This window comes from Spermophilus citellus, assembly GCF_964194105.1.
Source record: "Spermophilus citellus genome assembly, chromosome: 14".
NCBI classification, from domain to species: domain Eukaryota; kingdom Metazoa; phylum Chordata; class Mammalia; order Rodentia; family Sciuridae; genus Spermophilus; species Spermophilus citellus.
The window spans coordinates 79,290,956-79,311,102 of NC_138194.1; the positions used below are offsets into that span (position 1 = coordinate 79,290,956).

Below are 20,147 nucleotides of genomic sequence, written 5' to 3' on the forward strand. Positions count from 1 at the left end.
GTCTTACTGTGGTCCTATGGTGTTTTTATGTTAGCTTTTGATGAAATTATCTAGAACACATATAAAAGACAATTTCAGGTACAATATTTCCTTTTATCAAAAACAAAACAAAACAAAATACTGTACATAAAGTACCATATGTATTTTTCATTTGAGGTAGTTTGTTTATTTATTGTTTAACTTGGCCAAAAATAAATCATCAAAAATATTAAGGAAACCCAAAATCTCAGCATATGGCAACATTCTTTATTTGTTTACATTTTAGCTCTGAACACTGGAAATTTTTTGAGTCTTGTTGTGTTAAAAACACACACACACAAAAATGACATAAAATGAGACCAAGACAAAGAAATTGAAAACACAAGCAATGACAAAATAAGGTTATAATTGTTTAATGCAACACTATCGTATTGTATAATGAAACATCATCATTATGGAATCATTGCTTTCAGATTTGGAATAGAATTTGAAATGAAAGAGATTATCTTCCAAAATATAATAGTTTTGTAAGTTTTTGCCCTTCTTCACAATGAACAGAAACATTGCAATCTTTTAGAGTGAGTCCAGAAACTGAGTCAATCTTTCAAATGTTCTTCAGTATAAAAGTGACACTATCCAGGTGACATTAGGATGGAGTGCTGCATGGCAAGGAGATGCTTGGGTATCTAGATCAACTGCTATTCCCCTTTATAAAAATTACATGTAAGAATAAAATTTTCAGATAAGTCAGTTTTATTTCTAACATAAAGCTAAGAAACAGTAGTTACTCAATATGAGAATAAATTTTAAATTGACAAAAAAAATCACTGCGAAAAATTTATATTTTTAGGAAAAAATGTTTGTTCTAACATACACTGAATTAATCTATGGGAAAAGTTTAAATTCTGTTAAATAATGGTGCTGATAATGCTGCTGTAAAGGATTATGTGTTTTGTGCACCCCACTTTCTCCATCTATAAAATGGGGTTCTAATAATGTCTTCTTGCAGTTCAAATAATACAAGAGGAATGACTTGGAATAATGTCTGTTACAGAAGAAAACTGTTAGTTATTGTTTATTGTTTTATATTCCACAATGAGAGCTAATGTATTTTATGTTACTAAGCCCTGGCTAGCCTCTTTATAAAAGGAATCTGCTATTTTTCAAGTTATGGAATAAGCAGTAAAATCTATTTCCACTATTGCAGAAAAACCTAAGACATTGAAAGTTCTACAAAAGGCCAGTTAATCCAAATCTACAAATGATACCAAGAACCTTTTTCTAGGCATTATAGAATGAAGATTTAAATAATTCATAACATCTGAGGAAAGACACAACCCACAATTTCAAGTATTCTGCTAAGTGGTATAAAATTGGTTAATTAAGTCAATATAGGAGCACAGAAATTGAGGTAAGTAGTTTGTGAAAAAAAGTTAGTAGAGGCTTCTAATGTAGTGATCTTCAAAAGTGAGAAGTTGTGGAGGAGGATTTCTGAGAGAGGTATTTCAGAAAGAAAGGAGTTAGACAGCAGACACTCAGTCCTAACAAGGCAGTTAGAACTCTCATAAGAATAAAAATTCTTCATTCTTAGTAGTACATAACTTGAATCCCAGGTACTAGGGACCCTGAGGGGAGAGAATCCCAAATTCCAAGTCAGCCTAGGTAATTTAGCAAGACCCTGTCTCAAATTATTTTTTTAAATGGGGAGGGGCAGGGTTAGCTCAAAGACACAGTACTTGCCTAACATTCAGGAGTCCCTGAGTTCAATACTCAGCAATACCCAGTATGGGGAGGGAGGGACAGATGATAGTTCACAATGCTCTGTTAGGGAAATTTAAGTAATTACATTATAGGTATACGTATGAAAAGGCTTGAACTTAAAGTCAAAATAGTGGTGATGGAAACTAGATTTCAGTTAAAGTCATTCCACCAACAATGACCTTGAGAGAGCTTTTTTTCTTTTTTCCCAATTTGTGAATTTATGGGATTGGACTATTTATCAAAAGACAATCCCATATCTAAGAGCCTAAAGATATTTTTTAAGTACTTTTTCCTACTTCAAGGTCTCCATCTCCAGTAGACCAAACACAATTAGCATCTTGATTTCTGTATTGAACTTAAAAACTATCTTTTATTGTACCATTGTAAAAAAGAAGCAATGTAGGCTACATGATACTATAGTTTAGGTAAATTTGCAACTGCTGAACAATTTTATTTGTCCAAACACCTAGACTTAATGTTAAATAGTAAAGAGATTACTGATAGTGCATTACAAATTCCTTATTTCTCAAATATTTAGATATGTAAATCCATCCTAATTAAGAGTTTTATAAACCCTAATGTACTAATGCTAATGCTTATACAAGAATACTCTGGTTACATAATATAAATATAATAAAATGTAAATCATTTTCACATGATCTCACAATAATATGATAAAATTTAACAAGAGTAAATACAATAGCCTGCACTGAATATACAAAAAAATCAATTCATAAAATTATAGAATTTTAGGCATTGCACATAACTATCATTTAAAGTTTCAATAATGTGTAAAGATGACTTAGATTACCACATACCTGTTGTAAATTAGTAGTATAACAAAGTAGCAAAAAAGTTTGCAAAAGTAAATAAATATACACTTCATTCATAGAAATAATTTGTAGAATTAGTCTGTGTTTAATTGTGGAAAATCAAATTTTTAGAGATCATAATATCATCAAGTTGGAATACATTCAGAGAAAGGTGATCATAAATGTGATGAAAATAAAAGTAATGTTTTATGATGAAGACCTCAAAAACTTATAAGTACAAAAACTTACAGTCTGGGAAGAAAAGGTTTGGGATAAGGGTCTGGGGATAGAAAGAATGGACATATGCTAGTCCCAGAATGGTGAGTTGCTGGGTTCCAGGACCTGTATATTATAGAAGAATGAGCTGACTTTTTGTTTGTTTCTTTATTGTGTGTGTGTGTGTGTGTGTGTGTGTGTGTGTGTGTGTGTGTGTGGTCTAATTCCAGAGAGTAGACTGGGTTTAATAATCCAAGAATAATTCTCAAACAATTAAATCTATAAAAAATTGAATAGGTTTTTCCCAATTAAATCTATAAAAAATTGAATAGGTTTTTCCCAATAAGTAGGCTTTGTATCAACAGAAGTATCTTTATCAGGATAGTTCATCTTGTTTCTGGAACATTTCAGAAAGAAATTAATGTGCTGGGTGAAAGGTTACACTGTTAGGTAGCTAGCCAGCCAGGAAATGGTAAACAGAGAAAAGAAAATGAATGGCAAATGAAAACCACAGGGAGACTAAACTGACAGATAACACCTGAAGGTAGGGGCTTGATATGTTAAAACCTCCCCAGGCATAATCACATCCCATTAAGAAGAATTTGTTTCAAGATTGTGTCAAACCCTCCCAGGTGGCCTGGACTCTCCCTTATCTCTGAAATTTTGTCTCAACTTTAATCACCTTTGGTAACCAAAACAATAATACCCTCACAAAGAATGCTTGCTGAGGGCTATTCAAAGAGCAATAAATTGATTAAGTGGGGATGGGTAGGAAATTGAGGCAAAACCAGGAATCTCAATTTCCTTGAAACCTCAAACTCTCTGAGTACTAAACCATCCTCTTTTTGAGGCAGTCCCTACAGCTGACAGTCATATGTTAAAAGGTGGACCTGGGTAGGACTTTCTGGAAACTTTCCTGAGATTCCCAGTGAAACTGGAGGGAAGAAGGGGTGTACTATTCCTCTCCTAAGATAACCAATTGTCTACCTTAAGTCTTTCCCTTTTCCCATGGTCCTGTCTAATAAACTCATGCCTGTTGCTCTGAGCCACAGGTCTGAAGTCTTCCTGGTTTAAATCACAAGAATCTGAATGAAGAGGGGTACCTATGCAGCTGCCCCAGCTTCTCAGCAGGCCTCTGTCCTGCAACAAGACTTTGATTTCTTCCAACTTTAGGAGATTATCCTCCATATAACTTTAGTAGTCTTTGGAATAGTACTTCAAACAAACTTTGTTAGCTCCTAAAAGAAAGGCATCTAAATCTGCATTTCTTGCCCTGTAAATACAGATTTAATTAACACTTGCAACCTGTGAAGATGCAAAACCTTAAGTGTTAATTAAGCCTCTATTTACATAGCAAGCAGCATGTAGCCCTCCATTTTCTTGTATAATATCAGGGAGCTTATTTTAAACTCCATTAATCCACTGCACACTGGAATAATAGGATGCTGTGGTTAACTTTCTGCAAAGAGTCTTATATTCTGGAAAACAACAAAAAATCAAAGTTTACAAAGTCTTTTACTTTACTGCTGCTGTTCCATAGCAAACCACTCATTTTAACGTTTTTTTTTTCCCTCAATAACATTTAATTCACTGGAAATTTAACTATAATAAACCTGATGTAATCTCATGCCCACCTCAGTAAAATGTATAATTTTATCAAAGCCAAATTTAATTTTTGAAAATACAATAAAGTTAAACCATTAAAAACAAGCTTTTTAAAAGTTGTGACAGCATTTTCTCATTGCTAATTTTTTTGACATTATTTTTAGATTTTCTCTAGCAAAATCAATAAAAATGTATAATAGTAACAATCAATAATAACAATACAATGACGGAGCTAAAAAAAACTGTTTCTCAAAATCAGATTTTAAAATAAACTAACTCTTTTTAGAAGACTGGTCCATGGAGATGTCAAGGTACATAATGTTAAACCAGTTTTGTTTTAGCATAGGAAAATGATTATTTTTTCCCACTGTTTTTGCCCTCATCGATTACATTGCTAATTTACTAGTTCATGCTGCATTGTGTGAATGAACCATATTTAGTCCTAGGGGGCTTTTCATTTATTTGTTTATTTGTTAAAAGGCATTTATTAACATCTACCATATGTGCAGTACAATTTACAGTCCACTTTAATGATGTGAAACATATCTGCAGCTCTATTAGAAAACTTAAGACTCAGTGTTTACACAATGGTTTCAAATGTATATGGGAAATATTATCGTAATAAATAAGCAAATATTTTAAAAACAAGTATATAAACATATACTATTTGGTTCACAATTGGCTTAGCATTTCAGAACATTTTCATATTCCCCTTTGAACTTCTAAAATCAAATTCTAAACACTATTCCAGAAACAAATCCATTCTGTTTGAGGTTTTATTGATATGAAAATTTCAAGAAACATTAGTTTAATATATCAAAGCAAAATAAATATCTTTATCATCATTCTGGTAAAAATATGAGCACATTATGTTATAGAAGAGTAAATATAATCCTCTGCTGCAGTTACTCAAATTAAATTTTATTTTAGCATATTTTAGTATTGATCTGGTTTTGGTCATGCAAATGACTTTGTTAAATGAAATTAAAATAGATCCACTGAAAATTCAGAAAACAACCCAATTATTATTGCATGAGGCAAATTACCTTTTCCATGGGTTACATCAACAGTCCATGTGCAATTCAGAGAATTTGGATAAAATTCTGGGTAACCAGGTGATAAGATTGTTCCACTTGGCCCTCTTACATCTCCTCCACACAATGCTGAAAATACAAAGAAATACAGTATTTTCAGTCCTAATTAGAGAGGCATAGGTTAAACAAATCTCAGGGCTGGGGATGTGGCTCAAGTGGTAGCACGCTCGCCTGGCATGCATGCGGCCCGGGTTTGATCCTCAGCACTACATACAAACAAAGATGGTGTGTCCGCCGATAACTAAAAAAATAAATATTAAAATTCTCTCTCTCTCTCTCTCTCTCTCAAAAAAAAAAAAAAAAAAATCTCAATTCCTCTCTTGAAACAGGATGAGTTCTATTATCTTTGCTTAATCTACTTCCTGGTGATAAGAAGAGTATGGAAATACCTATTCCAATACTAGAAAATCATTTCATCCATTATAGCACTAGAGAAGAAAAATTGTGTTTAATAGTGTCTGAGAACTAGTACTGGCCCCAAGAGAACATAACTCAAGATTCCACATTTGAGTTTGAAGTACATACTTATACTTTTCTAATTATGAGTAACATTTGCATGTATTGTGGTAAATTAAACATGAGTAATTAATTGTTCAGCAGCACCTCTTTTTAAACACTAAGAAAATGAATTGTTAATTACATAAAATTGTTTCTTATAGATTCCTAAAGGGATATGTGTCATTCTTCATAGGATTCCTTTTAAAACACTGAAGTTGTGCAAGTTCTGAAGCCTGCTTTTGTACCTCTGTATTTCTCTGAGAGATATATGAACATAAAGAGATTTTTTTGTAAGTAAACATTTGAAAGTAATTATCCCAAGAAATTTTTAAAATGAATGTTTATGAACTGATATCAAAGAAATGAAAATTTGATTCAATATTCATTTGAGAACAAATCACAGCTTATAATGTCTTATACTGCATCCAACAGTCATCAGAGTTTATGTTATGCTCATTTTATCAGTGTTCAAAATTAGAAGAGACAAAGATACAGCCTAGTAAGAATTTATTATCTAGTGGGAGCAGAATAGTGTCGACTTTATATTCTGTTCTAATTAGAAAGGCAATTCTCTTAGGCACAGGCAAGAGGAGTAAGAACTGTGAATTCAACATGTGACCCTTCTACTTTGAAATTTTCCCAACTTCCCCAGGATACCAGAATGAATTTTGGCCTTGTTTTCTTTCATGACTTTTTCATGACTTTTTCCAGCTATCAATGCTGAGTATGTGACAACTCAGGCAATCTGGTATATATCTGGTATATATCCAGACTTACCTGACTAGAAATGCTAAGTCTGCAGTTTCTAGAAGTGTTTATGCATTCAGGATTGGACTTTATGTATTTATACAAAATTTGAAATGGCTCCTTCCCTTGTTTCTTCTTTTACTCTATTGAGGTCTTATTGAGTATCTCTTTTAGATTTGTCTTACAGGCTGTTTTACTAAGACCAAGATAAGCTCATGCCTACAATATACTTGTTATCCAACCATTATAAAAGTTGCATGATTTGATAAAATAGGCCCCTATTTAGAGCCAGCACAGTCCTCCATTAATTAATTCTATTGGATTTCTAAATTTCTTTTCAATTTTTTAGAAAGCATACTATACTTTTATGATCTATGTAAGAGCTAGATGTACCATGTCTTGTTGATAATGCTAGTGTTAAATTGAATTATTATTTTCCTTGTAACTCATTTTATTTTTTTTGACAGAAGATTGCTTATTTCTATTATGTTATATTACATATGTCCACTTATTTCAAATATGCTATATTTTACTTCTTCCATCCTAAGAACCAGAACCCCCATGCAACAACAACAAAAAAATCAATAATACAACATGATATGACTTTGTTGTGTAAAACTGTGATAAGTAAAAATGCTTTACTGGATTAAAATCTAAAACCTCTATCTGTAAGGGTTATCTCATACAGCTATATTAAAACTTCTCAGTGAACAGGAAAAAAATTAAGAATTCAATTAGGATTAAAAAACACAAAGTAACACAAAAGAGAAATGAAAACCTTTAAAAGTATGTTACATATGTGCTCCTGTAGGCACGCGTGTGTGTGTAATTCTGACTAATTCTTAAGGGACTTAAAGGAAAGATCTTCTGTACTTCTGTATTGTTTTAAATTGTTATTTCATCAAAAATCTTATTCTCTGTAGTTGGAGGGATTCTTGGGAATTTTCTTTCTGCAAGCTGCACCTATAATCCTCCATATAAAGTGGGAAGTCAAAGAAACATAAACAGTTTATGTCATAAACATGTAGGCACTTTAAAAATTTAGGGGGAAGGATCAACAACTAACATATTAGTAACATTTAAACTGTCACTTTGATTTTAATCCAATGGCAAAATATAGAATGTCTTATTTATGACACAGTTGAGGTTTCTGTTATTTAAAAATAAGTAGTTCTGGGCTATGGATGTGGCTTAAGCTGTAGCACACTCACCTGGCATGCATGGGGTGCTGGGTTCGATTCTCAGCACCACATAAAAATAAAATAAAGATGTTGTGTCCACCAAAAACTAAAAAATAAATATTAAAAAATTCTCTCTCTCTCTCTCTCTCTCTCTCTCTCTCTCTCTCTCTCTCTCTCTCTTTAAAAAAAAAACATAAGTAGTACTGCATGCAGATCTTGAAGACAAAGAATTTCATAGAAAGTAGTAGAGAAAGAGCACGGTTTAAGTCTCTGAGAGATGAAACTAAAAATATGAAAATATATAAGCTTTATTTACATCTAATAAACAGGATAAAATTTATATATAATAACATTTAGGATAACAAGCTGACTAATTCTTAGCAGAAACAACAACAAACACTTATACTGAACTTATGTTGCAGACTTTATTTATATTAATTCAATTAACCTTTACAACAACTGCCGGGTTTCTGTTCTCCAGACTAAAAGGCTCAGGGGTCACTCCAGCTAAACGGGGCTAACTGGGCTGCACAAAATAACCACACAAGAGACACAAATACCTTTTTCATTGGGGTCACAGTGACGGCTCCTCTGATCTTAAGGGTCCACAGGAAGAGAGAGCAAGAGCAAGTGCTGACCCCTTTTATTGAGAAGCTATTCAAATAAGGCAAAGGGTCAGGTTTCAGGGGGCTGAGTCTATCTTCATGATGTCCACTGTAAGCAGGTTGACTGACATCTGGGTAGGCCACATCCAAGGGCACAGTAAGAGAAGGGGACACACACAAGGCACTTCCATGGAAGATTCTACCCTAAACAGGGCAAGGGGTTATATTACAAAGGAACAGGTGAGCATAGCTCCATCCATGGGGCTGTAGGAAAACATAGCCCTAGAAGGAAGACACAGTCACTGGGAACCCTGGATGAGCAGGGCAGCCTAGCAGCATGGGTGCCTGACGCCACATCACCTAGCAGGGAAGTTAACTCAGTCACAGGTGAGGTTTGTCTCCCACAAGCAACCCTATATGAATTGTACTATAATTTTTTAGAGCTTACAAAAAATTAGGCTAGTACACAAAGAACGCAAGCAGTCTTCTTCCATTTTGCATGATTGTAAGCACTCCTGAATCAGTGTTGATTTTTTCCCCACATTTTGAGTTATGTTTTTGACAAAAATATATAAAATAAAAACTTATAATGTCTTTCATTCATTTGATATTATAGCATATCTCCTCTTAAGTGATCTATATTCAAAAGTATCATTAGCTTTCTCATAGATTTATTTATTCCTTTTATCTTCAAATCACTCTTGTTTTAAGCATATATACTGACCTAATATGTCTGTATTCTTGTCTGCATTCTTTAATTAGTCTGTATCTTCTAAATTCTTATTTGCCAATCACTTTGTGGGTGATTGAAACAGTTTTCCATAATCATTATCAGACTCATCTTTTTAATCAACTCTCATAAATGAAAAATTCTTCATCTTTCTAAATGATATCATTTCACATTGCAAATGTTTGGAATTGCATTTGCTTTATAAGATTTTCACTTTGATCAATTACAAGAGATTAACATGTAAAGTGATAAAATGCACTATGATAAAATCTAATATTATTAAGCCTGTTTGAGTTAGATTTATTTTATTTTATAAGTGGTTAATTCATGACTGAATGTTCTTTCTTACAGGTAATGTTTGCTTCTCTAAAAGCTGCCACTCCTATCTAAAAAAAAAGTGTAAGAGGAAATTGATAGTTTATTATAAAGACATAAAATATTAAGTAAGGAATATATGCTTTCATTTTCAGATAGAGAAACTCAAATATATTATTAAATAATAGTGGTGCTGAGAATTTATGCAACTATTTGCATATCAAGCGTCTAACCTCAACTCATGACTACCTCATGTCCCCTATGCTTAAAAAATAGTTGATTTTAGTTTAAGTTGGTTAAAAATCATTAGGCAATTATTTTGTAAAATGCTCAAACATGTAAAAAATGAGTACAATTCACCCTTGTTCAGTTATACCCAGAGAGAAATGGGAACATAAAAGAGAAGGACAGATCAAGATGGAAGTTCAAAATAACACGACATGGTCTTTCAGAAAAAGATGCACTGTAAGAATTCAGGACAGGAACATAATTGGAAAGAATCCACATGGTTAAGTATTATGATAAAGTAATTTAAGATTACTTTAAGATTAGTAATATTACTCTAATCACTAATTAGTTATGAATGACTAATTAAATACTAGTAAGTTGAACTTTTGTTTCCAAACCAAATAAAGCCATTAAGTATTTTTGACATGAAGTATGACATGAAGTGTAACATGAAGCAATCTTATTGTAAAAGATATAAGTTAGATTGAAAAGGTTAAAAATGGAAGCCTGGCACTGTGGTGTATGCCTGTAATCCCAGTGGTTTGGGAGGCTAAAGCAGGAGGATCACGAGTTCAAAGCAAGCCTAAGCAATTTAGCAAGGCCCTAAGCAACTCAGTGAGACCTTGTCTCTAAATAAAATATTAAAAGTCCTGGGGATATGTCTCGGTGGTTAAGTGCCCCTGTGTTCAATCCATGCTACCAAAAGAAAAGGAAAAAAAACGAAGTCAGATACTAAATTGAAAGTTGATTGCAGTTACACTGGCAAGAGACAATGAGGATCGATGTTGTTTCTGTGAAACCCAAATATATCTGCTTTTATTATCTATAAAATTTAAGTGTGCCAGTATAGTTGAACATGATTTTTTAATCATCTAATTTCTTTTGATATTATTACCTCCATACTTTTCTCTCTTGGTGAATATTACTTTCTCATGCCAATCATGTAGCTTTATCAGGGAATGGCAAGCATATTACCATTATGCCACTTTTTTTTTTTTTTTTGTCTCAGCCACAGGGATGGATGAGCACATGACTTGGACAAATGCAATGAAATTGGATCTTTCCCCATTACTACAGTAACTAGATCAGGTATAGACCAATCAAATATGTTTTCTGGGATTTTCTAGTTGGAATAATAAAGAATTATTAATCTTTTCTAATTCAGCATGTATAAGTCTATGAACTATCATATTCTCTCCATACAGAAAAAAAAAGCTTCTCTGCAATTAAAGAGAAAGATATGAATGATATGAAAAAGCCTAGGTAGAAGATGGAGAGATTCTTGAAAAAGTTTGAATCCATGCTTATAATGAGTTATGTGAAGTATGCTAATCTGCCTTTTCTAATTTTTGAATAGTTGGATAACAGTTTTTGCTTGTATTTTCAAAAATCAGAATTGAGTTTATATCACAATCACAATAATGCTGACTAATACAAATGGTATTATATAAATATAGGGGAGGAGTGCTGATTATTATTTCAAACCCTGCTGTAAAAACAAATTGGCATAGGGCTGTTCCTAAAAATGTGATGGCACTGAATGTACCATAAATATTTAATTATGAGATGATAACTGTGACTTTACAACTTGAAAAAGAAGAGGCATAGAAATTAGAAAGCATGCTGTAATAGAAATTATAGCTCTGAATTAATACACAAACTTATATTGGGGGTACTTTTGGCGAAGCAACCATGCAAGCACTTCCCAATAATATTTATATATATATGTATATATATATATATGTATATATATCTGTATATACATATATATGTATATTATGTATATAATATTATAGTACACCTATAGTTCTAAATATTATATATACATATATATATAATATTTCATCATGGGGTAAGTTTGGCTGATTATATTTTTCACATTTTATTAATAGGTTTGATAACAAAACTTCAAACTTCAAGATAATCTTTTAAAAATGTGAAAGATTTATAGTTTGTTAAGCCTCATATTTTTAAAGATTATACTGATTTATTTTGGTTTATAAATAGGCACATTTTGCATATCAAATTAGTTCTTACCATCACAGGTTGGGAGTGGATGACTCCACCAGTGGTTTTTTTCACACAGCAGGGGCTCTTCATGACTCAACCTGTATCCTGGATCACAACTAAATGAAACAGTAGATCCAATGGAGAAATCATGACCATAACGAAGGCCATGTACAGGTATGCCAGGGTCCAAACAAGAATATGTATTTACTGTAACACCTGATAAACAAAGGGAATAAAACAGAGAGTAAGTTTCATGAAATTTAGATTTACTGAAAATCATTCCTATTTTTTCAAGGAACTGTAAGTAATAATTTGTCACAAATTAATATATTCATAGCTTCATTTAAAAAATGAACAATTTATTAACAAGTTTTATTTTTTGTTTTGTTTTATTTTGCTAATTCCTATTAGTAAGGATCAAATTTAGGTCATTAATATGTAAGAACTTGAAGAGGCATAATTATCCAAAAAATTTTGTATTATTTTAAATTTGTCTATGTGTGTGTGTATGCAAAATGATAATTTTAGTGGTAATTATAATATCTTGAGCTTATTATAGTACACCTATAATTCTAAATATTGTGCAAATTTTTTTCAGATTAGAGGCATTTTGAGAAATATGAAATTATGAACAACAGTGCCGTGTGTGTGTGTATGTGGTCCTGGAGGATTGAACCCAGAAGCACTTTACCAGTGAGCTACATTCCTGCCCATTTCTATTTTTTTTTTTTAATTTTTATTTTGAGAGATTCTCTCTAAATTTTGGAGACTGGACTTAAATTCATGATTCTCCAGTCTCAGCCTCCTGAGGATCTGGGGTTATAGTTAGCATCAGCCATCACATCTGTGCCAGTGACTTGCTAAGTAAAACAAAACAGTTCAACTGCTTTGGTGGGTACTTGTAGATGTGTTTACAACAGTCTGTAGTATTTTATTATGGAATCCCTGATGATCATTTTCCTCTTGATTTACAATGCCAACCTGAGATCATACCATGCTTTTCCCATGATAAGGCATGTTTTCTCAAAACTTGGCATTATTGACTTTCTGGACCAGACAATTCTTTATTATGGGTTGTCCTGTGCATGGTAATATCTTTAGAAATATGCCTATCCTCTAACTGTTAGAAGCCAGTAACACTTCTTCAATCATGATAACCAAAAATTTCTCTATCACATATTTCCTGGGATGCAAAAATGCCCCCAGCTGAGGACCACTGATAAAAGATATAATATAAATTATTTTATTCCTCTTAAATGGGAGATTTAAACAATGAATAACTATTGTTTCTATGTTCCAAAAATACATAATTAGTGTTTTCAAAATTGTGTAATGATATTAACTAATCTTCACATGAGAAACATTTATTTGTATTAGTTATCCAATTTTAAGATGCAGCTAAACAAACTACAACAAAATATAAGTTTAATTTTAGAGGGGTGAATTTATCAAGCATATTCATTTCATTTAAATGTTATTATTTTAATGAGACACTAAAACCTAACAGAGACAATTTTATCTTCAACACAAGTACTTTTATCTGCTAGATTCCTCTTTTCAATATGATCATTATTCTTCTAAGCCCCCAAGGCTTTTATTTTTTTTATTTTTATTTTATTTTTTTTTTAAGAGAGAGTGAGAGAGGAGAGAGAGAGAGAGAGAGAGAATTTTTAATATTTATTTTTTAGTTCTCAGCGGACTCAACATCCTTGTTGGTATGTGGTGCTGAGGATCGAACCTGGGCCACAAGCATGCCAGGCTTGAGCCACATCCCCAGCCCAAGCCCCCAAGGCTTTTAAACCCTCATTGTCTATGATTCTTTCTCACTTTTCTTTCCTCCACAGAGTAATGTCTCTCACTGAAAAATCATAATGTCATTGTTTTTACTTCCCTACATTATTCAAGACCTTCAAATCTTCAAGTGTATAAAATAAATAATAACGTTTGGCCTTCTTTTCAGTAGTCTTTCAAATTAAGTCTATTTTACATAAAATAATGGACACACATATTCTTAAAACATGTCTTTTTTTTTTTTTTTTTTTTTGCTTATACCCTACTGTAACAATGGTCCCCACTTTCTGAAAATAGCCCTCATTGCTCTAAGGCTTATTTTTTTTTTAATGCCCGCCCCCCATCCCTCCCTAACAAGATTAGGGAGACAGTGTTATCTTTTCTTCCCCTAGTTAGTTGCCCTTGAACACACCCACTACTGGAAGGAGATGCCTATTGAGGATTAGAAAGTGAATATCTCCCAAATTAACAAGTGAATCTTAACATGCCAGGAGGGTGCCCTGGGCCCCCCTTACCAGCACACCAGGAATGTAACCCTTGAAGAGTTCCTTTAAAACTCTCCAATCCTTCCTGATGAGGAAAGTCACAGACTTTGGGACTGGAGTCCCCTGTGTTTCTCCTTTGCTAGCAAAGTAATAAAACTTCAGTTTCCTTTTTCTCAAAACTGGCATTAGTTGGCATTAGGGACAAGGACTGAGCTTTTGGTTACACTACTGCAAATGGGACCAAATTTTACAATATCATCTTTAAATTCAAAGAGTCCCAGATTGGACTCTAATATTCTTAATTTCTGTTATTTTCCAATGGTTACTCTCTCTCTCTCTCTCTCTCTCTCTCTCTCTCTCTCTCTCTCTCTCTCTCTCTTTGGTACCAGGGATTGAACTCAAAGGTACTCAATCACTGAACCACACTCCCAGCACTATTTGGTATTTTATTTAGAGACAGGGTCTCACTGAGTTGCTTAGTGCCTCACCATTGCAGAGGTTTCCTTTGAACTCTCCATCCTCCCGCCTCAGCTTCCCGAGCAACTGAGATTACAGGTGCTAACCACTGTGCCCAGCTCCAAATGGTTATTCCCCCAAAATCAAATAAGTCTGATTAGTTTTATGTTTACTTTCTCTTCCAGGAATACTTTCACTTGTCCTCTTAAAGTGCACAATCTTCTCAGTCTTTTGCTATTATTGTTGTAACCTGGGCTTAAACCCAGGGGTGCTCTACTATGAGCTACATCTCCATCACTTTTCTCAATTTTATTTTAAGACAGGTTCTCACTTAGTTGCGCAAAGTGGCCTGGAACTTGTGAGAATCCTGCTTCAGCATCCGCCCCCACCCCCCACACCAAGTAGTTGGGATTATAGGCCTAGGCCACCTATCCTGGCTTTCTCTTAGTCTTTATCACAGTTGCTTAGATTCCCTTTCCTTCTGGGACCTTCCTCTAGTGGGACTGATCACATACAACTTTCCTTCATCTTAAAACTCCAACGTCAGTGAAATCTTATGAAATCGTGAAAATGCAGGTAAAAGAGGTGATATGTAATGTAAATTATAGTTAAACTACAGTAAAATTTTATTATTCAAAAGTGATTTTAATGGTTTCATGTTATCTGAGCAAAGGCCAGTGGGCAGTACATGTTTAATTATCCTCTTTCATTAACCAACTGAAGAATAAAGAGAAATTACGCATTTCTTTATATGCTTCTTACTGTGCTATGTGAATCTAGAAGTCATGGAATAAGTATAAGTAAACATTTTATAGTTGATTCACAAGCAAACAATTCAAGGCACGATTCATAGCAATGGAAATGTAGAATTGAGAAAACAAGAAAGACCATGATGAACACGTCAGTATAATTTACTAATAGTCATTACTTAAAATCACAACATAATTGATAGTTTGGAAAGATTCTTATATTTTGACAGTATACATAATTTTTAGAAGTTTATGTTGGCATTACAGTAAAAGATATTAACATTTTCTCATTTTTCTTATTATTGTATAGAACTTTACTCTAAAAAGTCAAAACAGACTTTCTGCCTATTTTTCCTATGTAATAAAAATATATGAATATTTTAAGTTGTGCTTTCTTTTTCCCCTTCCCCATATTTATTATTCATAATCAATTGTTATTTAAATTGTACATTATTTACAACTATACCACCTCCTTTTTAATTTGTTCTTTTTGGTTATACATGACAGTAGAATATATTTGGACATATCATGTGTACATGGAGTATAACTTCCCATTCTTGTGGTAAGTGTACCATTTTACATACGTGAAAAAAAAATATATATATCTACACATGAACATAAAATATGCCTTTAAAGATGGATGTCTGAGTCTATGGGTTTGTTCTACATCCATTTATAATTTATATGCATTTTATAATATTGAAGGACAGTTTATGTAATTGTCCCTTAGCATCCATGGGGAATTGGTTTCAGGACTACTGCTGAATAAGTATTTGTATTTCAAGCAATACAACATAATACACAGAAGTGCTTTTTCTTCAGAGAGAAAAATGACTAAAACAAAAAGGGGATTATGCTCTTACAGTCTACAGTATGCAATTGTTGTTATTTTAATATGTACTGAATACCATAAATAATCATATCTTTTTGGTACAGTTTTCTCAATCTCTTTGTTTTGAAAGAAATATAGAATGGGATTGAAAGGGCTTTGAGAAAGAACATACAGTGGAGACCTGGAGTGCAAGCAGTGGTGGCTTTTGCAAGAAATCCCTTTCACAGGGTTTTGTCCATTTATAGAAATCAAATTCTACTTAATACATTTAATTTTTAAAATTAAAAATTCACTAACTAAATGTCATATATTTTTAAATTTTTGATTAATAATCAACTAATTTTGAGCTTTGTGAATGGTTTGTTTGAAACAAAAAGCCCAGTTACTTCATCTAGAGGAAAAAAAAAATGGTGTCAGAGAAAAAGGTTTATGTCTCCTTGATAACAAAGTATATATAATTCTGGAAACTATTTCATAATATCAAATAAACTTCAAGACTAAGATAAGTAAAATGAGAGAATGTGATTTCTTATAAGCAAATTTAAATATAAAGTTACCACCTCCCACCAGATTCAACAAATCAATATAAAATGTCTCTCATTAGCTTCAACCTCCCTTAGCTCTCAGCCTCCACTTTGCCTTCTAAACCAATAACCCTCAGTAATAATAGGACTATATTACCAAGAACCTGCAAGTAGTTCAAACTTATTGACAAAAGGAATTAATTTCAGCTTGACTTCTGATTTTTAATTTTTTGTTTAATTTTTATAGGAAAAACATAAAAAAGCATCATTTACTTAGAACTTACTGCATGTTAGCCATCCTGCTCAAAAATTCACATGTATGGTTTCATTTACTCCTTAAAAATAGATCTGTGCCTGATACTACAGTGATGCATCCACATCAATGTTTATAGAGCTCAATTCACAATAGCCAAGGTATGGAACCAACCTAGGTACTCTTCAACAGATGAATGGATAAAGAAAAGGTGGTATATACACACAATGGAATATTATTTAGCCATAACAAAGAATGCAGTTATGGAAATTGCTACTAAATGGATGGAACTGGAGGCTATCATGCTAAGTGAAATAAGCCCATCCCCAAAAAACCAAGGCTGAATGTTTTCTCTGATATGTGGATGCTAATACATAATAAGGGAGAGATGGAAAAGAGGAGTTCATTGGATTAAATAAAGGGAATGAAGGGAGGAATTGGAATAGGAAAGACAGCAGAATGAATTGGACACACCCTCCTATGTTCATATAAGAATACATGACCAGTGAAACTCCATATCACATACAACCGCAGGAATGGGATCCTAACTAGAATAAATTATACTCCACATATGTGTAATATGTCAAAATACACTCTACTGTCATGTATATCTTAAAAGAACAAATAAAACAAAAAAGAAAGAAAGAAAATAGACCTGTGCCTGACACACAACAGAGACCACATACCTTGGGTGAGGTGGGATTACATTTAATTTGGTGGGCATAGGATACAGCAGTGAACTAAATGAAAATCTGGGTGTATACTGATATTCATTAATTGCTAGCAAAAATTAATTTTGAAATAAACTTTAAAAATTGACTATGTAAGTGTTAATAAGTAAATGTTAAACATTTTAATTCAAGATCTTGATATACAGATGTCTTATAGTAAATCTCTCAAATGTGTTCATGTATCCATTTATCAAAATACTTTCATGCAAAGGAATATGGTAATGCATTTCATGGTAAAAATGTGTTCATATGTGAGTTTAGGTGTGTGTGTGTATAATATATATATATATGTATATATGTACATATATACATATATATATGTATATGCAATACAACCACAAAGGTATAAATTTTCAAGATGTTTATAAATAAAAGCAGAATTTTTTTTTCCTATGTAAATTCCTGAGTTATAAAAACCTTTATAAAAGGTGCTGGGGTTGTGGCTCAGTGATAGAGCATTTGCCTCAGAAGTATGAGGCACTGGGTTCAATCCTCAGCACCACATAAAAATAAATAAATAAAATAAAGGTATTGTGTCCACTAAAAATATTTTTAAAAAACCCTTTAAATAAGACATAGTTTAGACTTTTTAAGCAGAAGTATGAGCTTTTAATTGAGATTATTATGAATTGATTCCAAGACTCTGAATTACAGCTTGTTTTAATATAGTGTTTGATGAGTTATGTTAATTATATTCCTATTCATATATATTTTACTTTTCAGTCTTTTATCCAAATGAAATTTTATATTTTAAATGGAAAATGTGTGAATAATATGAGAAAAATTTTTAAAAATTGAATTTGTGAAGTAAATGTTAAAAGACACTTATTGCCTATTGTCTGCTTTTTAAAATCAAACATAAATAATTAGTACATGAATTCATTTTAAAATAATTGTTTGATACTTCTACCATTTCCTTAGTATTTACTTTGGTAGTAACATTAGATAGAGATTATTGGAAAATCCATTGCAGAATTTACTAAAGCATATATCTTATAAAGCAACAGCATTCTCATAGCTCAAGAAAATCTTTGATTTTAAAAGATAATTAGAGCTACCAGTTATATTAATAACACAATGATAATACAAAATACAAGGTAAGCAGAATAGAGAAATCAAAAAATATTTTGTAATTACTCACTTTCATAATGAATCTTGAAACCATTATTAGAACGACTGTTGTCTGTTGTAAAGAGTAGGTATATGAAATTACTGCTACTGAATAGAAACTGGGGCACCTGTGTGCCATTGTAAGATCCAAGCAAGGGTGAGAGAAGATTTGGTCCATCATGAACTTCCAGAACATCATAATTCAGTTCAGTCTGAAATCTAAGGTTAAGAAACATATGGAAATATATTAGAATAATGCTATGTAGGAAAATAATGCTTTAAATTGTTATTTAAATTTCTACTTGAGATTTTTAGCATATTTATAATTTTCATTAGGTTCTCTAATATTTAAGTTTATACTTGTCCTTTTAAATTACCAAAGTTATAAACTCATTCCTATAGAAAATGATCATTAAAATCATATATGTACATGCTTGTTCATAAGTATCATAAGTAAACATTTTCAAATGTTATGGATTATCACCAATAAATAAACAGACTGTTCATCAACTAAGTATATTTCTTGAATCACTTCTAGTTGCTGTAATAATTTATATGGAAAAATGTGATTCATATTATTTTTGAATCAGTAAATCATATTTTCATCTTAATATATAAATTTGAATTCTAAAATTTGCTTTATATATTTTTGGACAAATTTTTCTTGGCAATTAAAATTCATATATAGTTTGCATTTGAAAATAATATTTTTCATTATAAGTAGATAACAATAGATAGCAGTTCTACATATAAATTAATAACTAATGATGATGTATTTGATATTTACTAAGTACCAGAAACTGCTAAGTTTACCTGTATAAATTTGTTAAGTAATCCCACTAAACCTATAAAGTAACTTGTTTCATTATACCTACTCTACAGATAAGGAAACTGCAGTATTTATAATTTAAAACCGTATCAGATTTTCTTAAATTATAGAGGCCTTAACATCATTTGATTCTAACAACTAGGCTATGCTAGTGCTTTTATGATCAGGTTTTTGTTACTTCTGTTGCTGACTTCAGTTTTTTAAAAGATACAATTATTTTGTAAATGCAACAAATACAGAGCCAATAAATACAGAACAAAAATATATACATATATATGTACATTCTTTTGTATCAGATAATTATATTCTCATGCACTCATGAAAAGCTGAACATCTAATTGCTTTTCCCATGCTGACCCAGAAACCCGGGAAATTCTTTTGTAACTTCTACCAAGATTTTCCTACACATCTTCAGTTTCAGCTTCAATATGTTGACAAGAAGACCTTCTCTGGCCTCACAATGTAGGCTAGTTCTTCTACTATTCTGCATAATTTGCTATGTTCTTTGTGATACTTATCACTGTTGTGTTTGCTAGTTTGACAATTGTCTTTCTTAAAACTCTATAAGCTGAAGTCAGGCATGTCTGTTTTTGTCAATGCTTTGTA

General features: G+C 32.1%; 1 protein-coding gene across 3 annotated transcripts in view; it reads right to left on the minus strand.

Annotated features, from left to right (window-relative positions):
* CSMD3 (CUB and Sushi multiple domains 3) overlaps window positions 1-20,147 on the minus strand; it is a gene marked incomplete at both ends in the record, with an annotated part of 1,157,568 nt that overhangs the window by 387,375 nt on the left and 750,046 nt on the right. For all 3 annotated transcript variants that reach the window (XM_081266797.1, XM_081266796.1, XM_081266795.1), the window contains 3 exons: window positions 5,420-5,536; window positions 11,809-11,997; window positions 18,744-18,931. In XM_081266797.1, coding sequence (XP_081122923.1) covers window positions 5,420-5,536; window positions 11,809-11,997; window positions 18,744-18,931 — 494 coding nt within the window. The remainder of the gene's footprint in view (window positions 1-5,419; window positions 5,537-11,808; window positions 11,998-18,743; window positions 18,932-20,147) is intronic.